The sequence below is a fragment of the Copidosoma floridanum genome, unplaced genomic scaffold (assembly GCF_036245765.1).
Source record: "Copidosoma floridanum isolate Cflo_tuat_1 unplaced genomic scaffold, Cflo_Japanese_pri ptg000021l, whole genome shotgun sequence".
In the NCBI taxonomy this organism is placed as follows: Eukaryota; Metazoa; Arthropoda; class Insecta; order Hymenoptera; family Encyrtidae; genus Copidosoma; species Copidosoma floridanum.
In genome coordinates, this window is record NW_028321898.1 from 10,457,267 (window position 1) to 10,481,990 (window position 24,724).

Genomic DNA, 24,724 nt, shown 5'->3' on the forward strand with positions numbered 1-24,724 from the left:
AATAATAAAAGAAGCAGCGTTTATGGTAACAGTATTACCACTAACTGATTAGTACACAAATCGGGCCGATTCTGATGCAAATAGGGATAAACTATGGAGTGATACAGCACCTACCGCGCCCCAATATACAGAAGACACACACGATACACAATACCATGACTACCTATGCGGACCACAGAACGCGCAACAAAACACTTTTCTCATGCTCGACCATATGACAGGTACCATCTCGTAGCTCGATGGGGACCCAGTCAACCTACCGCTGCTCGAGAGAATGATACAAATGATTGCACGAACAATAGGACCAGAAAGTAATGTAGCATTAACAACGCAGATTTGATCATGGCCAAATTAAAAATTATAACACAACAAGACAGCGAAGCCATAGACGACTACGGCAGACGAGTACAACAATTATATAATAGATTAACGATGTTGTACGATTTGAACCCATACTTTACCCCAATTAAAAAACAGAGGCTAAAAAAACTTGGAGTCTGAGGCAGTAAAACAATTTATATATGAATTACTTCCAACCTCTGGTAAATATGGCAAGCTCCAGCCCAGAAACACTAGAGGATGCAATCGTAGAGGCATTAAAAATTGAGAGCGACCTTAGTTTGCGGCTCGCAGTACTTGTAAGCGCACTGCCCGTACACAATAAGACAAACAACCGAGTGGGGGCCACCAGTAAACTTGGAAAGAAAAGGGGAAAAAACGAAGAAGATTACCAGTGGGGCCCAAAAAGCAGCAGCAGCAAACAAAAAATGCTGTATATACTGTGATGGATGGGCCGGGCATTTAGTTGAAGAATGTTGAAAACTACTAGTGGTGATAAACGACAGAAAGGCTTCAAGGGGCAACAAAAGAGAACTAAAAGAAAATTTCAATTATTGTCAGAAGTTGAGACAACCCAACCAACAGAAACACCTATAATTACGAAGAAACAAACGATATTTTTCTTTATTCCAAGAAAACGTATTAAATACTGCTTTTTTTTTTCTTAAATAGCTACGATTCGTCGTAAGGACTTGAAATACTATACTAGTTGTCATTTTCTTATGTGCGCCGTGCAACATCCATGCAAACGTATTCGAAGAAAGTGTACGCGTGTATTGGCATTCACGGACAACACTAGCAGTGTTGTACAGCGTTGTATCCCATTCGCTTTATCGTATTGAATGATCCTGTGTATCATTCATAACAGAAAGGCGCATGTCATACTGTGGGATTTTTTGTTTTTTTGTTTTTCGTCCTACCGCCCTTTCGTTTTAAGTTTCTTTACCATTTCTTGCCCTAATCCTGTCAGTTTGCATTCTCTGGATTACTTTCTAGTGCTCTTTGATTCTTTTTGTCGTCAAATATTTGGCATTCGTTGATCTCGGTCCTTGCTTATTCCGTTCAACACACTTTTTTTCTTTAAACGTTACCCCCTTTTTGTTATTTCTCTCTTTTAAACACCATATCATCCTTCTTTGCAAATGCGTCTAGTTATGTCAGCTGACTCCGAGACTTCATGAGCTTACCTTACTACAATACGTGCAACCCGGGATTTGTGGCTAGAGATGGCAGCATGTGCGCTGTCTTGGACGGCGTCGTAATGGAGGAGGCGTTGGTGTGCCACCAATGAACTTATGTAAGTACTGCTGAGCTTTCTTTGTATCAATTAGTTTCTATATGTAACCGTATGTAAATTCCTTGCCTTTCTTCTTTACTCTATTGTGATGCCCAGCTCATGGTCATCGAGGAGCAGATGGCGATTGCTCTAATTGTCTGCCCGACTTACAGAGAGGTAGGTGTCCTGTTAGATACATCTAATTATTTATTTACTTTTTTTTTTTTCTCTATGTGTACGTCTTCTGATCTTCCTGGTTCTTTTGTATTACAGTTATTGACGTGGTTGGTCGTCCATCCTTACAAGTTTTTCGACCTCCCTTGTCCCCTGCATCAGCCTGGATGGCTGTCCAACGCTTTGCCTCTGCTAGCGCAGAGGTATAAGTAGCATGGGGCATCGTGTGCTGCGACGTCTACTGCCTATTTAGGCAGTTGCTTGTGGTGGTATACCTGAACTGCCTCTGGGATCACAATTTGCCTCCCTCGGGCCGAGTCGTTCGAACCCAATGAAACGTCCTGAAATTCGGGACGTCCTATGCCATCACTTTAAGCTGTGCATGCCTTCCCTGCCCTGGTGGTCGATGTGGTGGTAGACAATCGTGGTGGACTCCCCTTAGAAGGGTGGCCCTGAATCCGCGTGAGTACTGTATTTTTTGTACATCGTTAATTATCTGTCGGCTTACATTGATTTTTCTGTTTGTTCTTGGTTTTTTTTTTTTTTTTTTTTTTTTTTTTAGGCCTAGCTCACTGATGGTGGGCTATATTCGTTGTAAGTAGAGAGGCTGTGGCATCTCCATTTTACGTGATCTGCCGTGGTATCCTTACTGCCTGGCTGACCAAACTGGGCTACGCTATCACGCGTCGGTCCCGTGGGCGGGGATGAAGACGGAAGGATGCTTGAATGGGTAAATATAAAAGAGAGAGAGAGAGAGAGAGAGAGAGAGAAAAATTTTTTTTAAGTAGCGACAGAAGTCACGTTTATTTGTAAAAAGAAAAAAGAAGTACACCCCTTTGTTCAATATAATTTAAAAAAAGTTTATCGAAACCAATGGCTCCTGAGTCTTATTGTACTGCCCCTCCACTTTTTTTTGCACCGTTCTGTTTTATCACTTTTCTTTTGGTTTTGAGAAAAGAAAATTTGCCTCTATTTAAATGTGATAACTCATACATTAATTTTAATAAGACACTTGCATAAGTTGCTTAGCATATTATTTCTTCACGTTGTACATATCTTATATTCATGTATTTATCAATGTATCTAATGTAACCTTTACTCTAAAAAGTCGTCAGTCTGCAATAATGTCCATATTTGTTATACAATTTTTTTGTTACTATGTTAAAATGCTTGCATTAATTCGATACAATCTATTATTTGTTGTATATAATACCGCACTAGTGTCTGTCCCGAAAAAAACAGTTAAAAAAGATTGTCTTTTTTTCTATACGTGTATGCAAAATCATTAACTATGCAGATGACTCTGAGTATATCAAGGGATACACAGTTCTTCGTTCCCACCATGTTTCTTTTTTTTTTTTTTTTACGCTAATCTCTGTATTTATTATCCTAGGCACTGCTTTTTCACTTTTTTGATAACCAAATTACTTAAATAAAGTAGCGTTATATACACCCCACTTTTGTGTAGCTTGAGTAATTTAACATATTAAAACCCTATTTTATTCGCTTACCATTTCCCCCATAAAACTGCTCTTATCATTGCCTGTACTATTTGTTGACGTAATCCCTGCCCCTTTTTTTCTATAGTTATTTTTATCTCTTCCCTAAATTCTACTTGTATTTTTGCGCTCGTCCAGATGCCACGAAAATCTCGTTGTAAGCCTAATTGATCTCTCCTTTCTGTCATATTTTCGCACCATGGCCAGGGGCTGCAAAAATTTTAAGCGAAGTCGAATGTTCAAGTCCATACCTTCGTGTCCCTCAGCCTGTTTGCATTCTCTGGGGGTGCCTTTACTATACATGATTTTTTAATTTTGTCTACATGGGATACTCTTATTGTGTCATCCCTCTGTAGTTTTACGTTTTTGTTGATATAATCAATACCTGTTACTTTATACGGGCCCTCGTATTGCGAATAATATTTACCCTTTGATGACTATTGTAGCACATAAACTATTTCTATCTCTAAGAAAGATCTTGTATTTAGTTAGTGGTCATAGTAATACTTCGATCAGTATTTCGTCTTAACTTAGTTCATTGCTGCGATGGTTCTCGTTTCTGTCAGAGTCTCAACTAATTCTTTGAAATATTCATTCGAAATTTTGCCCTTAGGTGGCAGTTTGATGCTAGATAGTGTTCTAGCTCTTTATCTAAAAACTAGGTCGTGTGGTGAGTATCCCGTACTCTGATGGTCCGTGGTATTGTGTGAGTGCATGCACATAGGTAAATGTTTGTCCCAGTGATAATTTTGTTCTACATAGGCATTGATATACTCCATGAGAGTATAATGCATACGTCTGATGGCGTTGTTCGATTGTGGGTGTAATGCTGTGCTGCCCATTTTGTCTATTTTAAACAGCCTTGCAAGTTCATTCATACATTTGTTCATAAAATGAGTGCCGCGGTCCAATACTAACTGTTCCAGTGGCCCAAAGTATGCTATAAATTAATCTGTTACCGCTCTTATCGTTTCTTTGGCTGTTGCTCTCTTCACAGGTGCAAGAACTATAAATTTTGTTAGTCAGTCTTGCATAGATAGAATATGTGTATACTGATTTGCTGAGGATTTACTGATGGGCCTGTCGAAGTCTATAGAAATCTTTTGGAATAGTCATCTCGGTGTGTCAGTGATGAGCATGGCTTATTTTGTTTTAATTTGGACGAGTTTTTTTGTTAAGCATAATGTGCATCACAGGATGACTTGTCTCACATCTGGGCGCATGTTTTTTCAGTAGTAGTTTTTGGCGATCCTGTTATGTGTCTTATTCATTCTATTATGGCCACCTATTGCCGCTTTGTGGTATTCTCTAATGATTTAAAATCTTTCATGTGCTGGTAGGATCACCAGAGTATTCGTGTAGAGTACTGCTGCTAGTCTAATATCTTTAATTATTTCCTCAGAGATATCGACAAAATATCCCCACTGGGTCACATTAAGAATTGCTAGGTCGCTAACGATACCAATCGTTTTTATTATCTTTTTAAGGGCCTTAACACATTTTTTAATGTTTGATGTAAGCGCGGTTTTTTCAAAATGCTGCCTTACATACATATGCATGATTTTTATTCTCCTTGCATTCATTATTTTAGTCTCTCCTACACTTCTTTCCTCATTATTCATGCGTTTCGAATAAATGTTTCCCCTCTCGTGCAGCGCATCTACGACCTCTGTGTTAGGTACTGCATCTGATATCGTCATAAGCACTATATTGTCTAAGTACTTAAATAATAACCCTCGATCCTGTTAAGTTTTTTGTAGTAGGGGTGGGTTCTTACCCTTTTTTGGTGCCCACAGTGGCCTTGCTGTTGATAGGCGTGTTCTAAACACCCTATATTTTTCCATCAACAATGAGTGTCTGACTGTGTTGGCTTTGTTCTCGCTCTCTCTTTCGCATAGCGTGTCATTTAACTCGTTGGCTTGCTATCTTCCTTCCTTTGCTGTACTTTCATTGCTGTCGTCGTCGCTGCTTATTTACTATCTGTTCTCTTCCCGTTTTTCCGTATGCCTACTTGTATCTGCTGCTCTTTTGGAAGTGTCTTGCTCCTTTTCTGAATAACTTTGTCCTCCTTTCTCCACTTGCCTCTGTCAACTCTCTTGTCTAGTTTAGACCCATGCTTACACTTCTTATTTGCCTCACTACTGGTACGGTCTTTTTGTGGGGTCTCTACTCCTGACCTAAGTCCTGTATTTATCGCGCTATAGACTGGTATAAGAGGTGTATAATGTGCATTTTTACCTATGCTTTTTAGATGTAAATGACCAAATTCACCGTTCATCATAGCAATGTAATGAGTATAAATGTAACGTCCATTAATAAGTGCAAAATGTACACAAATATTTTTCTTAAATACTGAACAGAACAGGTAAGTACAATCGCTGTTCCCATACATTGTTTGGGACTCCAAAATTTCCTTTGTTTCCTTCGGCTCTCTTCATTTTTGTAATAAATAAAAATAGCGCAAATCCGTTCGTTACACAGCAGTTGAGATATCGCATTAATACAATTATACAATTATACAATCTGTCGTTACTATCTTACTAGGCTCCCACACATCCATCCTGATCCTTGGTCTGCCTTCTACATCTTGCTTTTTGATATCAATCGTAACTAGAGCCCGCAATTAATTAGACCTTCCCTCTAATAAGTCATGTATATTCGGCTCTTGCCGTTTGTCTATTGAAAATTCTTTTGCTTGTTTTCTGCTTCCTTCTTTTTCTTTCATATCAGTTTTCTACTCTTCTGTAATTAACTCTTGATTTTTATTTGTAACGCAAGGTAATGGTGTGTCACAATCTGCTATTTTTACCAGAATCATCAGGACCATTCAAAAAAAAATTTGTTTTAAAATTTGGTAACTTTCTTGAACATTAATTTATTATTATTACTCAATTTTAGGGAAATTTCACGAAATTTTGCCGTGTAAACTTCACTTTCAATAGTGTAATAAACCTAATTTTCTTCTGTGTATGTCATTGGATCTAGTAAGCCACAAGAAATGCAAGATTTCTCATTAAAATTAAAAATGTCATTTAAATGTTAATGAATTGTGTTTCTAATATCTTAACAATCTTTATCGGAAAACTTTTTATACTATAGCCAAGTTATATGTCCTTGAAAGTCCTCAGATATAATAAACCATGCAAAAAAATTACGTAACTAAAATGGTATTATCACATTACTAGCTTCTTCAAAAATGTTGTCAATTTGTGACTTATTTTTAACTAATCCCTTATTAACAGCTTTTTTCTTTAATGTATCACGAACAATATTATCAGAAATTTTTAAATCGGAAAATATTTTGTTACCTTTAACTTTGTTTAGTCCTAATTTCCAGTAAAACCTTTGTTGGTCTTTTGAAAAAACCACATTTGTTCTACCTATAGTAATATTTTTGATTAATAATTTGGTTTTTTTTTTTTCATTTTTTCACTTTATTATCAAAAATCTTTTATTGTGGAATAATGAAGTACTTTATAAATTTTACAAAATTATCTATTTTGTTTCAATCACAACATGCTGTCAAAGGAGTTCTTCAATTATTAGTTGATTCCTTTACCTTATTTCCTTTAACAATAACTTTTTGTTTATATTTTAAATAAACTAGCCAATAAAATACTAAATGACTTCTACCACAAACAGAAAAGAATTATTTTCAGATTTGTTTTCTTTTTTAAATTTACAAAAAATCCTGTCATTGCCTTTGTTAATGTAATCAAAAATGTACTTAATACTTTAAATAGAATCACAACATTCTCCGTTTGTGTGACAATTATATTTTTTTAATAAGTATTTCTCATAAGGAACAACCATTGAATTATTAACAGAAATTTTAATGTTACTGTATTTTATTTTGTAATCATGATCATAACTTGTATTGTATTTTTCTTCTTATTCTGAATAACTATCTTTTTTAATGAAAGTTTTTAAACAAAGTCGGTTTGAAAAATTTTTTTACACATTATTTTGTTTGAGTTGTAACAAGGAGAGCTTTTATTATGAGGTCTGTGAAGCATATGTTTGACGATTAATTTTTTTAATTTTTCATTGTTCGTTACAATTTTAGCTGATATATGTTTGTCTTTATTTTCTGGTTGTATTGATTGATTGTTTAAATGTTATATAACCAGAGTGTGGGCATGCGGTAATCTTCTATTTCAAAATTCGATTGCATAAATATATGCTGTAACTTTACCACAAGTTTTTTTTTAAATAATGTTTTCTGAAATTAAATGTAGTTTTGCATAAAACAAATGAACAGTAATGTTAGTAATGACGTTGGGAGTTGTTTCTGTAGGAAATTTTTTCAAAATTTCTTTGGATTCCTGTCATTTTGGGTTATACGTAATTATTACAAATAAATATGATTTTTCAAATTTTCTCATAATAGTCAAAGAGTCTTGGTAATGTTGCTGCATATATCTAGGACAGCGTATATATGTTGAAGATAAAATAAAAAAATTGCTAACTTTGTCATTTTCGAAAATTTTTGAAATATTTAAGGCGCTATCTATAATATGGTCTTATAATCCTTGGTAACATTCTACTCTAATTGTTTTTTGATTATTGAAAAAAAAAATTTATTGTTTCACTTTTCACCGTACTGTATGCATGTAAAAAGGAATTGTTAATTTAATCGTCCTTTGTACAGTAGAGGATTAAGTTTTTAGGAGTTTGGTCTATATAAAAGTCTACAAAAATAATATTGTGAATGTGTTAGCTTATCTTTTTTATTTATTAGATCTTTATTATATTTTAGACTCTATCCTAAAACTCCATGTAAAAAAAAGAAAGGAAATACCATTGCATTTATGAAATGCGATGGTTTATTCAAATAGGTGTTAGATGGAACATCATGTGGTAAATTTTTGGGATCACCAATTAAATCTTTATTTTAAATTATACCTTAATTTAAAGCTATAATAGCACAATATTCTGGTGATAGAGGTTTATTATATATATGACGTTGCTCGATATTTTTTTGCACAAAATATAATTTGTAATGTGGTAAATCTTTAACGTTTGAAACTTGATGTAAATGTTTATGATTTTTCGCAAAAAAATTATCATTTATTAGTTTCACGAAACTTTTTATATGTTCTTTAACTAAATTCTTATTCGATTTCAATCTCTTTCCAATTGCAACTAAGTCATCATAAATATACAATGGACTACTATCTGGTTCTCAATCAGGATGTGAAATACTGTTTGGAGTAATATGACAAACCCGTCCTCGAATTTTCTAGTTATAAATAGCCTTTTTTTGCTTATGTATAACGTTTGCATTAAACTTTGTGAAACAAAAAAGGTTATTATAACATCATATTAAATGATTAAAATTTGCAAATTACGTAAAAAGATTTTGCAAATTTTTATTAAAAAGACTTAATGGCCATAGGAACAATTTTCTATTTTTATAACAATGAAGCTTTTAACGTTCTTGTTCGCAAAAAAAAAGCTAAACAATATAGACATATAACCTTTATTATTCAAAGTATGATACACCTACATCAGAAGATGTTAATTCTTTGTTGTTGTAATTATTATCGCAAAAACAATCGAATTCTAATTTCTTAACAAGACCATCACCATTTTTACTGTTAATTTTTTTTTATTTATATAAATATAATAACTTCTTATTATTTTTAATTTCTTTTTTAATATTTTTATTACAGTCATTTTTGATGATGTGAAGTAATAAATAATAACGTTCACTGAAAGTTGTTGGATGAATTATTTTAGAAAACTATGTAACTGTTAGTTTGATTAATTATAATTCTTGTGTCTACACTTTGTGTAATTCCATGAAAACTTTTAAATTGAATTTCACTTCTATAAACTCTAAATTGATCCAACAAAATTTCTATATGCTTCACTATCACCTATATTTGCAAAAAAAAAATTTTCTATTATAAAATTTTCGAAATCCTCCTATTGTTCTAGAATTCTAAGAATGCATAAATAAGCTTTTTGTTGGTAGAGTCTTAGCAAGAGTCAGAAGATACCCTGTTACACACACATACACACACACACGACCCTATAGTTGTAGAGACAGAATATCTTCAGCAGTTTTTTCTTCACCTTTCCTTCTTCGATATGGCCATCAGAGAAACCTTTTTTCACTCCATCTTTATCGCACAATTATATTATGTAGTTGATTTATTAAAAAACTTAGCACTGTACTTTGTAGTAAAATTTAAAATATTTGAAAATATTGACCATAAAAAAAATGTGGAAAGCGTTTTACTGTATAGGTATTAATACAGTTTATACAAATTTACCGGTCAATTCTAATAACTTATTTTAGTACATTGCTTTTTAAAAAAAAAGCGTCAACTATTTGACTAAATTTTTCGAAAGATTTTATTATTTTTCAAAAATAGTTGATTTAAAATTGATGCACATAAATATTCGTCAAAAATCTACGAGAACGGTAAATTTTACAAATATATTTCATGCAATAAATCTCCAAGTAAACGGAAAAATAAAAAAAAAGTTTTTGAATACATTATTTATGTCAAACGATACATTATTTGTCAATGAAAATAATTGTTGCTAGCTTTTTGTCTCTATTTGTCTAAGTAGGGACCCTTAATATTCGACAGAAATTAAGGCTTCAATCTTTCTACACCACTACTATTTGAAGAACCGAATAATTTCTAAAAAAGTGTTACCATAATTTAGATTTTAGTGGTAAAGTAAAAAAGAAATATGTATAACAATGTTATTAAACTTTTAAATCGAAGAGTAATAAATAATTTTGGTAACGTCAATTATAAATGCTCTTTTTCTTTATAAACTGTATTTAAATGCTCTTACTGTTAAACAGTTTTTTATACCAAAAAAAAATTAAAAATAATTGTTGCTCCAAAGGTCAATCCATGTTATCACCTGTACGTTTATACAAAAATGTATTAAGCAGTCATTTTCACGTCATTAAAAATTTTGACAGTTAGTTGAGTTGTACTTTAAATTATTTGGTTTTGCAACATGAGAAACAAGGTGATTGTGAGGAAAAAAAGCGTTTTAAAATTAAAAATAACGAGGTTACGATGGTCATATAAATACTTACACCTAAAATATTCGAATTAAGAAGTTAGTGACACATTTAGAACAACAATACAGCAAGTCACAATTATAATAAAATATTATAATAAAAATATCAATGTTAACTGACAATTTATATTATTGAATTTTTACTTCAGTTTGAAACAGGAGCTTATGAACTACAGTCTGACGCTCTTTCACAAGCTATGGAACAGCAACAAGTCCAACTGTTTGCTTGTTTGTATATTAGGGAAAGAAAAAAAAACAAAAAAAAATGTTGTACTTTGAAAAATATCATTGTCCACATACCTTTTCTTTCCTTTTTTTTATTTTATATGATTTTTCAGTGCTGCTTTTTTTGTTATTATTAATCTTATTGAATTTCATCTAATACAAGATTCTATACCATCTGGTATGTTTTTACTTTTTTTATTTATTGAGCTTCACAATCAATTACAATGTTGACTATGTGTTTATGAAGCACTAATAAATATGAATTTATTAAGCAATTAAGACAAGTTAGATTAAAATACTGAATTTATACTTAAGAACTATACTTAATGAGCAGTGGAAAGCTACTGAATAAAACCCCGTGCAAAGAAATGCACCTTGCGCAAATCTTAAAAATTTTTTTTTTCTTTTATTTACTCTCATCGTATAAGTTAACAATTATGAGAACATAAAAATAAACATACTATAGTAATTGCCGTTTTTTTCTTTTTTTTTTTTTTTTTAGTACACCTAGTGTAGGGATAACATAGAACCGAATTTATTTAAAGAAATTTTCATTTCGTGTTTATCGATCGGTTCTTTAGTCATTATATCTAACTAACTAACGTCCATTTATTGATATAATATGGATCTTAATTTGCTTGTTATTTGTCAGGGGTGCGGGTGCCGTTAGTGCTACTTAATCTATTATTCAATCAGGCAAATTTGAGAATGAGTCCAACAGCGTCTGCAGAGTTGAGTCTGCCTTCAAACTATTTGTCGTGGAATCTGCCTTCGGTGGTAAACGAAACACCACCTTATAACTTGAGCAGCCTATAGCACAGGGTTCTTGGTCTATGGACTGTACTGTTTCAAATTTCTTTAATATTTAAGTTTAACATCAGCCAACTTTAAATTCCTTGCAAAAATATACTCAGTCAAGGTTCATTGGCCACTGCTTCAACGATCGTAGGGTGAGCGTAAATATGATAGATGTTATGATGGTTATTTATTGACACATGTACGTGTACTACTGTTGTGTATTTCGTGCTGTTGTTAACTGTAATGATTCAAAGGTTATATGTGGAATGTAAAAGAAAAAAAATTAGTTTCATGTAACTATTAGATAATGGGTAAGGATACAATGGATAAATACAATCGTTACTTATCATGCTTCGCCGAAATATTTGCGGATTCACAATACAATCCATAAGTGATTTTAAAACATGCTAAGGCTTAACTTAAAAAAAAAATTGTACAGTAGAGTATTATGCAACTGTGAGAAAATAAAACATGCGTTAAAATGTCAAAGCCTTAAAAGTTTTTTTTTGTTTAATTTTTTTTAATGTTTTTTTTTGTTTTTTTTTTCTGTCTGAGTCTACCAATATGGTTTTGATACGCGGTAGTAATAATTAACTAAATATTTATTTGCTCATAAGTCTTATAAAGCTTTAAATAACAGTCTTAGAACTAAGTCATGTATTTTTTGATGTATTAAGTAGATAGTTAGGTAGGGTACGGTTATTGGGTTCATTTTCAGCTACTTTTGATTTTTTTTCGTAAATCGATGATTTTGGCAAAGCTTATCTTTGCTCCTAAAGTTTGTGTACATCGTTGTCATTTGCATGTAATAACATAACTTTAATATGTCATTAACTTAACTTCTTGTTAACATAAAGAGTAAGTCAACTTCTTGTTCAATTTGTATTTTGCACTTCTTTTAATTGGTTTGGCATATTTCGTATGATACTTAGGTTTATTGTTCTGCAACGCTACAATAGCGCTTTCAGGATCCATTCCTTTTACATATCCTTGGAATAGTCTTCCTCGCCGATCATTAACAACATGATAATATTCTAGGATACCAAATTAAGGGAAATTGTTGAAGAAATCTATTTCCCCTTTCATTGTTTCTGTATCCCACGGCAGAAGACACATAAGTCTCTTCAGATCAATGTTTGATGTATCTTTGTCGCTTTTTGACAGTGTTGTTAAAGAAATCCTTTCCGTTTGACAAATAGTGCATCATATCTTAGAAAAAAAGAGGGTCTGAATTTGTGCTTTTCTATTTAGTGTTTCATCAATTATTTTAGTAAATGAATTACTGTTGTATTTAGTGGTTATAGTTTGGTGTACATAACTATGTCAATCCAAAAGTATGTGCATTTTCTTAATGTTTCCTTCATTTTCTAAGTGCTTAATAACTTTATGTTAAGGTAGGTTTACGTTGACTTTAGTCTTTATCGTTATTTTATAGTTAAGGTTCATCGCAGAGTCTCTAAGGAAAATAGTATCGAATGACTATTGATTCATGAGACTTTTTCTAACTTTTGGTGTACATGGCGTCAGAGTGTTAAGCTCCGTGTCTCCATTATAGGTCTAGTTTCAGATAATTTGTGTATTTTCTGTTTTTTTTTTATATGTCGACATAAAGTTCAGTTGGCTTACGTTCTTTTGGTTCTTGTTTTATGGTTACTCGAATTTCCGTGTTTAGTGAACTGATGGTGCGTTTTATAAATTTTTCTGACATACTACGTTTCATAGTCTTTTTGAAACAGCTCCTCACTTTGGCAATGAGAATTGCTATTATAATTGTAATAGTAATAGCTTAAATAACATTACATATTAAAATACAAAGAGAAATTTGTCCGTCCTTCAACTTTTGGATACGTATTTTTTAAATTTAACGTAGTGAATTTTGTACATGCAATTCTTTATCTTTCAAGGTTTGTTTGTTAAAGTTTAATTCTCAAATGGGTTTTATAGTGTTATGGAAGTCATCAGTGTCCTTTAACGGTCAATGTACTGCAGTTTAGTTTAAATTAATTTCTACTTGATAGGTATATTGTATCTGAGTGACAATCTTATGTTCACTGGTTAAGTTTATTAGTAATTTTTTTCCGTACATCCATCATTTATTTGTCAAAGACCTAGACCTTTTACTCTTTTTTGTCGATCCATTTTATTAGGACAAACAATGCTTAATTGTTCTCAATGAGGTGTTAAAAATAGCTATGAGCATTACCATATCAAATGGTAAATAAATCTATTGTCTTTCGATTTTCAGTGTAAACATAATTTCACAGTATTAAAGTACTTCTGCTCCAGGTTATCGTAATGTTAGAATTCCGCATTCTTTATAAAATAGGGTTCCTTTAATGGTTATATAGCCAAGCATATGTGACCATGTACCGTTTTATTACATTAGTTAAATTTAACTTTTTTTAATTATGAATACGAATTATGGTCTACTGCTACTGCTAAGTAAGAGTACGATGGTTTTTTATAGGCGAATTGATTTTGTCCAGATTAAAGTATCATGACTGGATGAAGTTTGTTCAGATTATAAAGAGCTTAATCTACTAGTGGCAAATGTAATATAACTGGTTCTACTTTCTTGATGCACAACATCTAATTTCCTTAGGGTACCGACTTCACCAGTATAAGGATTCTCTCTTGGTGCTACCAATTATGTATTTCCTGCTGTTCTCTTTATATCTTGGGTTATGGTTCTAAATATGTTAAGAGAAAACAGGTTTGGATGTGCTTGACCTCTTTGTAAATTATGCAAGATGTCAGTTAGATCTTCATAGAAACGAATAATGTGATCTAAGGTAGCCTTAGTTCTTTTAAGGTAAGCTAATAAATGAATAAGATATCTGTCCAGAGTTAAATCTTGTCTTAAAGTCTATATATTAGCAACTTGTTTTAAAATATGCTCATAGCGTTTTGTAGTATTATATAGTTTTTTGAATGAAGCTGAAAAAATTTGGCTATTCTGTTCATACAGTTTGAAACATTGTTTCTAATCAGTATGCTAATTATTGATGTTAGTGTTCATAACATTAATATAGTCTTCTGCGACTAACTTGAACTGTTCTTTAGCATTGCTTTTGATAGTTTTAAAAGTTGTCAGTCTTTTTGTTCATATGCTGCTTGTGGGAACAATTTTATTTTCTAGATGGGTTTCCACAGTATTTATTTTTTTTTAATAGTGTTGCTTTGAGGTTTGTTAATCGCTTTATCTTTGAATTCAAAAGGTCCATTTTCGTTTAGTGAGTGCAATTAGGATATCCGAACTGTACAATACAGTATCGACAAGTTTTATTTAATCCTGGAGTAGGTGTTATAATACACAAATAAGTAATTATTTGCTATAGGTAGTTACCATGATTAGCATAGTTTAGATCTGCGCAACCTTCAAGCAGTTTTGTCAGTACGGTTTCCAATACAGTCCACATCGTTGTGTGTTTTTTTTTTTTTTCTGGAAGACATGTATAATGTATTTTTCACTAGAACATAACTATTGGGGAACTTGTTTTAATTTATCCATGTGTTTCTATATAATTTTACCGTTGGTTTTTTCAAGTAATGAAAATTGGTAGATATGGGTGCAACTGATCTAATATAATCAGGTTTGTGGCGGCAATATTATCAAGAAAAAGTGTAATAAAGCAATGTGTATCTTCTGGGGTGGGCAACCTTATGCATGTAAACTTGTCATCAATGCCAAGTCCCTGACACGTTAATTCTATGGCTATGCTTATTACTTGTGCTAAAATATTCGGTTTAGAGGTTGAATTTTGTTGTTGGGGGCTTTTCTTCGAACGACGACTGGGGTGAGCTGCCTGGGAGTTCAAATGATGTGGCAAACGGTCATCTCATGGTTGGTACTGATTTTAAAATTTCTGATTCTAGTAATTAGGATTGTAACTTTGTTGGTTATTATTATTATTATTATCATCTTTTTGAAGTATTAATGTAAATTCTGACTACTGCCTGTTATTAGTAGAGTTAAAATTCACATTTCTTTGAGTGAACTAATTGTTAAAGTTTTCGTTACAATATTATCCTAAGCTATTCTGATGATAATTAGAGTTCTTTGCCTGATTTTCAAAATTCCAAACCCTCCGCTAATTATGATAACTTTCATAGTAATTCTGTTTATTACTATATTGTTAATATTATCTAATATTATTTTAATAATTAGTATACTGACTATTAGCGTGATGATTCTGATTGTCGATCTGTAGTTTATTAAGTCGTGCTATTTAATGTGATCAAAATGGCTGATCAGGGTTCCTATTATGCTGTTGACATAAGTTATTTGGATTATTCCTGAAGTTACTACTAGGTAGTCCTTGGTATCCTGTATCTGGGATGATACCCACTCTCATTTGGCTCTGCAATCTCAATGCATAATCGAAGACGTTGGCAAGAGAAGTAGATGCTTTTGCATCTATCTGCTGGCTTATTACAAACATTAGTCATCTTATGAAGATGTCTAATACCATAAATTTTATAGGGATCATCATATGCGCACTGTATGTATTTCCCTTATCTTCCATCAAGGCCTTTTCACCACTGTTCAGCAGTACGTATACATAATCATAACATTCACCAACCGTTTGGCTATATCGCTGGTACACTTTTTGCAGCTGAGTTTCATAATAGGCAACGGTTTTTTCTGTCACATATCTTTTTTTAACTAGGTTATAAATGCTTCAAGGTTTTCGAGATCTTGGCTGCTTACGCTTATACGTGCGGTAACTCGTGGATTCTGCAATACTGCTCTTTGATACAAATTTTTTTTTAACATCTCTGACCCAGCTTTCTCCGTTTCTAACTTTTTTTTAAAAAACTTCAGGGAAAAATTTTCCCCATTGAATATGGGAATGGACTTGATTGCATGCTAAAACGAGAAGTTGGCATTGAGAGACTCCATCAGCGCTTCAGCTACTGTCGTATCGGCATCATCGTTTTCATTGACCATTCTCTTAATTGTATAATTTGCTTTACGTACGCTTTTTCCGTTTTTTTTAATTCTTTTTTCATTCTATATTTAATATGTGTATGTTAGAAAAAAAAAAAAATTATTTTTTTGTTGTGTTTATTTGTTTCCAAAAAAATATTCTATTAAGCCTTTAACATTTATCATAAAAGACATAAGTAATATAGAAGTAATTAAATATATATATATTTACATACATACACACACACATATATATATATATATATATATATATACAATGTTAGCATTTGCTTGGCGTAAGCATGTGTAATACGTTTGATGTAATAATTTTCATAGGTATCCATGTAGTGACAGAACGATGAGTGTACTGTATGTATGCCCAAAAACTGAAGTGAGGGAGTGTGATCAAGTGTGCTTGTATAATATAATCTGCTTCAAGCAAGGGAGTTTATTATGCAGAGATTTTTTATATGGTATGAGCAGCTATATATCCTCATTACTATACGACGGTGATGTAGGGCGTGATTTAAAACTCTCTTTGTCTCTCTCTCTCTTTCTCTCTCTCTCTCTCTCTCTCTCTGCATTAAATAAAAGTATTCGCCTTCTAGCTCGCTCAAACATTCAACCACTGTATCCACTCTTAGCCACTAACTACCATACGTATTGTTCACAGTGTATAGATCTGTTCTTTCATTTCCACGCATTTATGCGTGTATGTGACAACGCAGGTGCTGACACCGTAATGCCAATTAAACTGTATGTATCAATTTAGTACTCATATGCTTACTCACATAAGGTGTTACGTTCTGTTTATTTACTCTGCTTAAGTCTTATATAAATTTATTATATGTGAATACGCTAGGGGCACCAATTTTATGTATCATGTATAGAAGTATATATACTTAATAGTCCGTTATAGCCAAGAGTGTGTGCTTGAATACTGGGCAAAACACGAATGCTGCGCTCAACTATATTCACTGATACATGCAGTCCGTCGCATACAATAACTCCAATCCTACAGCTAGAGTCTCTCTGACTTAATTTAAGAGCTAAAGTTTTCTTCTCACACTATGTACTGACGCAAGTCTAAGTTTCTAGGCATCTGAAAGTAGACAGACTGACCCTACACTGGTTTTTCTAAAGTACAGTTGTTTGTACCTTGTTTTTTTTTTTTTTTTTTTTTTTTTTATTTACTACGGTTATACCTTGCTAAAAGTATATGTACTACAACCTAATACGTTGGATAATATTGACCCACCCACATGAGTGCTCTGTATGTGGAATGCGTAATTTATGTACCTATGAATCATTATTAGGCAAGGGGAGATAATAATAAGTTTTGAATTATTAATAAACTTCCAGACTTCTTATTATTTTTTCTTTTCTTTTAATTTTGAGAGTTTTCTTTCCTTAAAGATGATCAAACTGTCAGATTGTTTGTTGATTTCTGCATTTAATTAATTGATTTTATTTTCCGATAATTCAGTATTTACTTCATGCAGTTTATAGTGACTTTGTAATTAATCATTAATTGACTCCAATCTTTTTGCTATGAAATTTTTCTTTCTCATAAGCTCCAGTACAAACAATTTCTTACCACTTCTCTTACTTTTCTCATTACTCGCAAAATTTTGTGTCTGTGCATTAAAAATCATTTTATGAAAAATTGTGTGTATATAAATAAAATTATTAGATCATATTAAATCTTTACTTCATTTTTGAGAATTCTTCTTCTACAACTAACAATATTAGGTGTGAATATGTTTGTGTATATGTATATGGTATTTTGATAGATCGTTTTAAGTAGCAAATACAGGGTAAAGAGTGTCAACTATTTCAGCAGGACTAACAAGGATGGACCGTTCTGGTTAGCAAATTCAGGGTAGGAGTAGAAAGACCGCTCTTGTTAGCAGATCTCGGGTATACAATATACAATGTCCGCTACTCAAGCAGGACTAAGGGGATTAACTGCTTTGGTTAGCAAATTTAGGATAAAAATAGTATATTTGTTTTGTCTCATAAGTGTGTGGTATAAGAAATCACTTTTTTTATTTTTCTTCTGTTATTTACAATACAATATAACTTATCTTTCACCCCTCCTTTTTTTCATTTTATGATATAACATTTTCTTGTTTACGTTCCCAATAATTTATCGATGTATTATTATTTATTATCTTTCCATTCACTTCCGTTTTTTAAATTATAATGAATTTCTGCATATACCACGCTCTTCATGAACGCACAGCATATACGCGTCCGGACACACTGCACTACATGAGGTGTTACATGGCATTCATTAACATGTTTTTTTAATGGTGTTTATTGTTTCTTTTTAAATAGCACGAAGAGAACAGCTAGTGAACAGAAAAAAGTAGCTAGAGCTTATAAACCACGCTCTGCTACCAAGTTTTGTTAAATAATAATTAATATCATTTAATTTTGCTTTTGGCTTAAAACCTAAGATTGTGGACTATAGTCTTACGCTCAAGAGGGAGCCCAACCTGACTTTTTTTGTTCAAAATTATCTAGAGACCACAATATTTAACCTTTTTGGATAACTTTTTTTCATTTTCAAAGTGAGATGATGTATCTGACATCTGTCAAGGCCAATTTTAAATTTCCGACTTTAAACTTGGTCAAGCCCACCTTAAATGTTAAAAATGAGCAAAACCTGATAAAAAACACAATTATTTCAATAGATAAGTCTCATTTTTGGGAGTAAAATTAGACAATAATGATTTTATATTATACTTTAAGATATTTTATGAAGGATGCATTAGTATAATCATTGAATTAAAGATGGCAGATCAAATATGGTGAACCAACACATTAATTAGTACCCGAATCTCAACAAACATTCATGCTTGGCAGTTGTTGGGGTCTCTGATTTTAAATCCGTGGTTACAATTTGAAAATTCATGATGGCGGATGCAATATCGTAGACTACTAGACTTACTGTATGTCAACAGTGACCAACATAACTTCAAAACAAATGTAAACGAAACAATTTTCTTTAGTTTAGATAATTGACAGTTTGAAATTTTCTATTTTTTTTCCGTTAGTTAAATACTAAAATTGAACCCTACAATTTATTATATATTGTAAGAGTCACAAAGGAAGCCTAACCTAAAATGGTCGTGAATTTTTTTTTTTCATTTTCCAATTTATGAAAATATACAAAAAAAATCTTGAAATTGATTATGATCAAGGCTTGTGATTAGATATTATAAAATAGTTTGAAGTAGATGATAATACTAATATAACACTGAAAATATAGTTCCATTGGGTGATTTTACTGTCTTCAATTTGTAATAGTTCAATAATTGTGGTAAAAATGTAGTGTATGCTCCATCGTATACTCATCAGCCAGTGATGATTGGATGATTACTACTTGTATGATATTCACACGATGTTGATTTTGTTTTTACGTGATTGAAACCTTAGTTTTATCTACATATCAAACATACAAGACTTGATATGAACACAATAATGACCAGAAAAAAATGAAACTTGAAATCAGTGTAGCTGTAAGGTAATAACTAAAATTAACATGAAAAAGATAAAACATGTATAATTATTAATGTTCTGTTTCTAACTGATACTGTTTCAACGATAATCGTATCTGTTATACAAAATACAAAGTACTGTTGCATGATATAACATATTATTTTTTAAAACTTTGTCTCATTGTTATCCAAAATTTATTTATATTTTTATAATTTTATTTTTACACTACTGATGCACAATCTATCACTAGTACATGTACCATAACACTAAGTGTTTATTTTACAAAGCCTTAGAGTATGCAACCAATTACTTATAAAAGCTGATTCTATACGTATAAGCTCGTTTTACACAGTACTTTAATCAAAATTCAAGAGAAAATGCTACATTACTCAAGCGTATATGAAACTAAGGTGATGTTCTGCTATAACCTTAAAATATTGATGGGCCAACATGGAATATTGTATAACGTTCACGAGGTGGAAGCCAGCTATCTAATAGGTAGTGTACAGGTTACAGTAACGTGATACATACCGTATTCACTGCACAACTGTTAAACTATTTTACGTTAAAGAAAATAGAACCTCACCATAGAACTATATTTTTAGTGTTACATAAGTATAATTATCGACTTTAAACTATTTTGTAATATTTTATCACAAGCCTTGGTCATAATCAATTTTAAAATTTTTTTTGTATATTTTCATAAATAGGAATATGAAAAGAAGAAATTTGCGATCATTTTTGGTTAGGCTTCCTTTGTAGTTCTTACAATATATAATAAACTGTACGGTTCAATTATGGTATACAAATTACGGGAAAAGAATAGAAAATTGTTATTTTTTACTTACGTAAACTAAAGAAAGTCGTTTCTTTTCCATTTATTTTGAGGTTATGTTGGCCACTGTTGACCTACAGTAAGTCTGTGGTAGTCTGCGATATTGTATCTGCCATCTTGAATTTTCCAATTGTAACCACGGATTCAAAATCAAAGACCTCAATAACACCTGAGCATGAATGCTTATCAAGATTCGGGTACCTAAAAATATATTGGTTCGACATATTGAATTCACAAATTGTGATCAACATCTTCAAATTCAATTATTATGATAATGTATTTGTCATAAAATATCTTAGAGTATAATAGAAAATTATTATTGCCCAATTTTACTCCGTAAAATGAGCCTTATTCATTGAAATAATTATGTCTTTTATCAGGCTTTGTTTATTTTTAATATTTAAGGTTGGGTCAATCAAATTCAAAGTCGAAAACTTAAAATTGGTCTTAACAAATGTCATGTAAATCATCTTACTTTAAAAATAAAAAAATAAAATTATCCAAATAGTTTAAAAATTGTGGTTTCTAGATAACTTTGATCAAAAAAAGTCAGTTTGGGCCCCCTGTGCGCTCTTTCACAGGCTGCGAGACAGCATAAAGTGTCACTAGTTGTTCATTTGTATATTGGGAAAAGGAAAAACAAAAAAAAAGTGTTAGGCTTTGTTAAATATAAATGTCCACAAATCTTTTTTTTAATTTCTTTATTTTATACGATTCTTTAGTCCTGCTTCTTTTGTTTTTATTAATTTTATTAAATTTTAACTAATAAAATATTCTGCAAAATCTGGTTTGCTTTTTTTTTATTTATTTAGATTTATAATTAATTAAAATAATTACAATGCACTTATCAAGCAATAATAATTATGAAGTTATCAAGCATTTATAAAAAATAAGTTTAAAATACTAAGCTTGTTGTTAAGAACCACACTCAATGAGCGGTGGACTGACTAAAACGCCGAGCAAAGAAATGCACCTTGCATGAAGTTTTAGTTTAATTCCTTTGTCTTACATACTATGGGGTTGGTACTTGGGGATACGTGGGGTTGGCATGACTCTTTTAAGAGTCTTAAAAATTTATCATTGTAAGTAAATTGGAAATTCAATAGAAAACAATTAAAAACTTATTTATGGACGCAAGTCGTCACTTAACAATTAACATCAAGCATAATGATTTATTATTATAGAAAATAATTAAAACTTGAAAAGAAAGCTTAAGATAATGAAAAAAAAATGATTAGGAAAAATCATAAGCACTTACGAAAAACGAAAAAAATATAATAATAAACGAAGCAAAAAATGTATCTCCTTCATTCAGAAAATTAATCAGTTTGTAGAATTATCAATCCAAATAAAACACAACGTAATATAAGTATCTCTGGACTATTCCTGAAGTGACTGAGAATTTGGACACTTGCAATTCATCAAAAGAGAAACCAAACATTATTCAAATCACATGCACTTTAATAAGGTATCATGATTTATAGATTTAATAATATATCTCTTAGTTATTTCTTCAAAATATCTGGTAACACATATTATGATTTATTTTTATTATTGGCATTGTATTAAATGTTTAATAACTTTCATTAATTTAAACTATAAATCAAAATTTCTAGTAATTTATAAAGGTTGTACCAATACGAAAATCTTATTGTTATGTAGGTTACTTTATTATTAGGAAAGACCTTAATCTTTAAAGTTAGAATACATGGTTAATGCATGCAATGAGTAGGAAGCAAAGTTTGACTGGTAAACATACACATGTATATGGAACGAAATGCGTCACTTTCACCCACTTCTATCTGTAAAAATCAAAGGCATCTTAAAAGTCGTGGGAGTGCTTAAAATTCTTTGTGAAACATGAATTTAAAAGTGCTGAGTGGCAGAAACTAATTATTCTATTTAGTGGCTGCGTCAGGTGCCATATTGTCAGAGAAACTTCAAGAATGAAACTTTTTTTTCACACAGTACTCTATAAAGCCCCTCAGTATAAAAATTGAAGACACCTTAGAAGTTGTACGAAAGCTTAAAATATTCAAAGAACATTTTTTCTAAACACTAAGCAGCAAAAATTGGTTAACTAGTATGGTGGCTGTGTATTGTGCCGTTTCGTCTAAGATACTTAAAATACTATAAATTTTCAGAACATTACTACATCTAGTACTAAATGAGGGTAGCTTATCAAGTTTTAGCACCTAATAAAGCTTATTTAATATTTTAGTATTGGTAAGCATATATACATCGAAAACCTCACTTATCCCGAAACTAATTACTTTTTAAGGGTTCTTCGGTCCCATTCTCCTTTTGCATTTATTTATTTACTTGGTATGAAGAATCTTCTACTTTTTATTACAATCGTAATAAGGATATATTTTTAGTTGGGGGAGGGAGAAGGTAGGGTTTAAAAAAAATTTTTTTGGAGTGAATAGTAGGCATGCGAGGGTCCACATGGGCTTTGAAGGTAGTGTATGTATATCAGGATCTTTAATTGTAAAGATGCAAAAATTGTCTTTCATGACGGAATTCTCCCACTGATTAATGAATTCTCTGATTTTGTTAGAACAACTAAATAATTTGCTACTTCAAAATATATAGTATTTGTTTTTATTTTATGCAAAAATTGGAACTACTAATTATTTAATTTCATTTTTAAACCAATGAGCCCAATACAGATCTTGATCGATAATAGAACATATTAATCGATGCCAATCAAAATTCATTGTTAGGACTTCAACTTCTGTAAAATAATGTACAAATAATTAGATTTAGGAAGTGAGTCAGCGTTAAAACAGACCCAATGAAAAGCAGTAATTTAAAAAGTTAGATAGTTTAGTGTTTCATAGCCCAGTTGAAACTTATGACCAACACAACCAAGATGGACACTATCCAATCATAAGGATCCTTTATATGAATATTCAGGATTACAGTTAGACCCAATGTATATAAGTGTTAAGGGTTTGAAATAATTGCTACATATTGACGTGAATTTTTTATGACTGACAACTTATAAGACTCTGTTGAGAACAAAATAGGTGCTGGCTCTTTACTAGTTAAAACTTATCTTAAAGAATATCAATCATAAGTAGTGAATTTATGGTCTTAATGTTAAAGTTTACTCTCTCAACCCTTTTACTTGATAAATTTATTTTAAAAAGTATTATTTACACGTGGTTAATCCCTAAGAGCATTGTACAAAGAAAATGTTTCAAATTTTAAATAACACTGAAAAACTTTCAAAGATTAATTTTCGTGAACAATTATCAGAAAATATATTTGATGAGCGTAACTATAATTAGCTCTGTTAAATATAAATTCTTATGAAAAAAAGTGAAAATTAGGTATACTCTACTAACAAAGATTTTCTTATTGATCAGTTGATTAAAATAATTGCTTATAAGCTACTTTTTTTTATCTCAGTAAGAATCCTCAATATAGTTTGGAACCTTCTAAGACTTTTACACACCAATGGAAACCATTCTTCGATTGTCATTGACCAGTAAAACTATGTAGTGTTTCGATTTGAGGAAATGAAAATTTTTTTTAAGTTAAATTTTTGTCAACAACTTAAATCTATTTAATTTGGTACATGTATTAATAAATGATATAGTACCCATAAAATTATAATGTGTTTTCAGCGAATGCCACAACTCATCTGACAGAATTAAAGTACGTGTTTGGGATGAAGATAATGATCTTAAATCAAAATTGAGACAAAAACTTACCCGTGAAAGTGATGATTTTCTTGGTCAAACTATTATTGAAGTTCGGACTCTTAGTGGGGAAATGGATGTTTGGTACAATCTTGAAAAAAGGACGGATAAGTCGGCCGTTTCAGGAGCAATAAGACTACATATAAGCGTAGAAATAAAAGGTGAAGAAAAAGTAGCACCATATCATGTACAATACACATGCTTGCACGAAAATTTATTTCATAGTCTTTGTGAAAACAATGATGGAATGGTAAAACTACCACAAGTGAAGGGTGATGATGCGTGGAAAATTTATTTTGATCCTCCTGCAGAAGAGCTCGTAGACGAATTTGCTATGAGATATGGTATAGAGAGTATTTATCAAGCAATGACGTA

At 31.6% G+C, this 24,724-nt stretch overlaps 1 protein-coding gene across 1 annotated transcript in view; it reads left to right on the forward strand.

The window, feature by feature from the left end:
- The window catches only part of unc-13 (protein unc13 homolog), a 907,591-nt gene that overhangs the window by 630,969 nt on the left and 251,898 nt on the right, over positions 1-24,724 (forward strand). Inside the window, exon 12 of the mRNA XM_089594724.1 lies at positions 24,275-24,721. Coding sequence (XP_089450850.1) covers positions 24,275-24,721 — 447 coding nt within the window. The remainder of the gene's footprint in view (positions 1-24,274; positions 24,722-24,724) is intronic.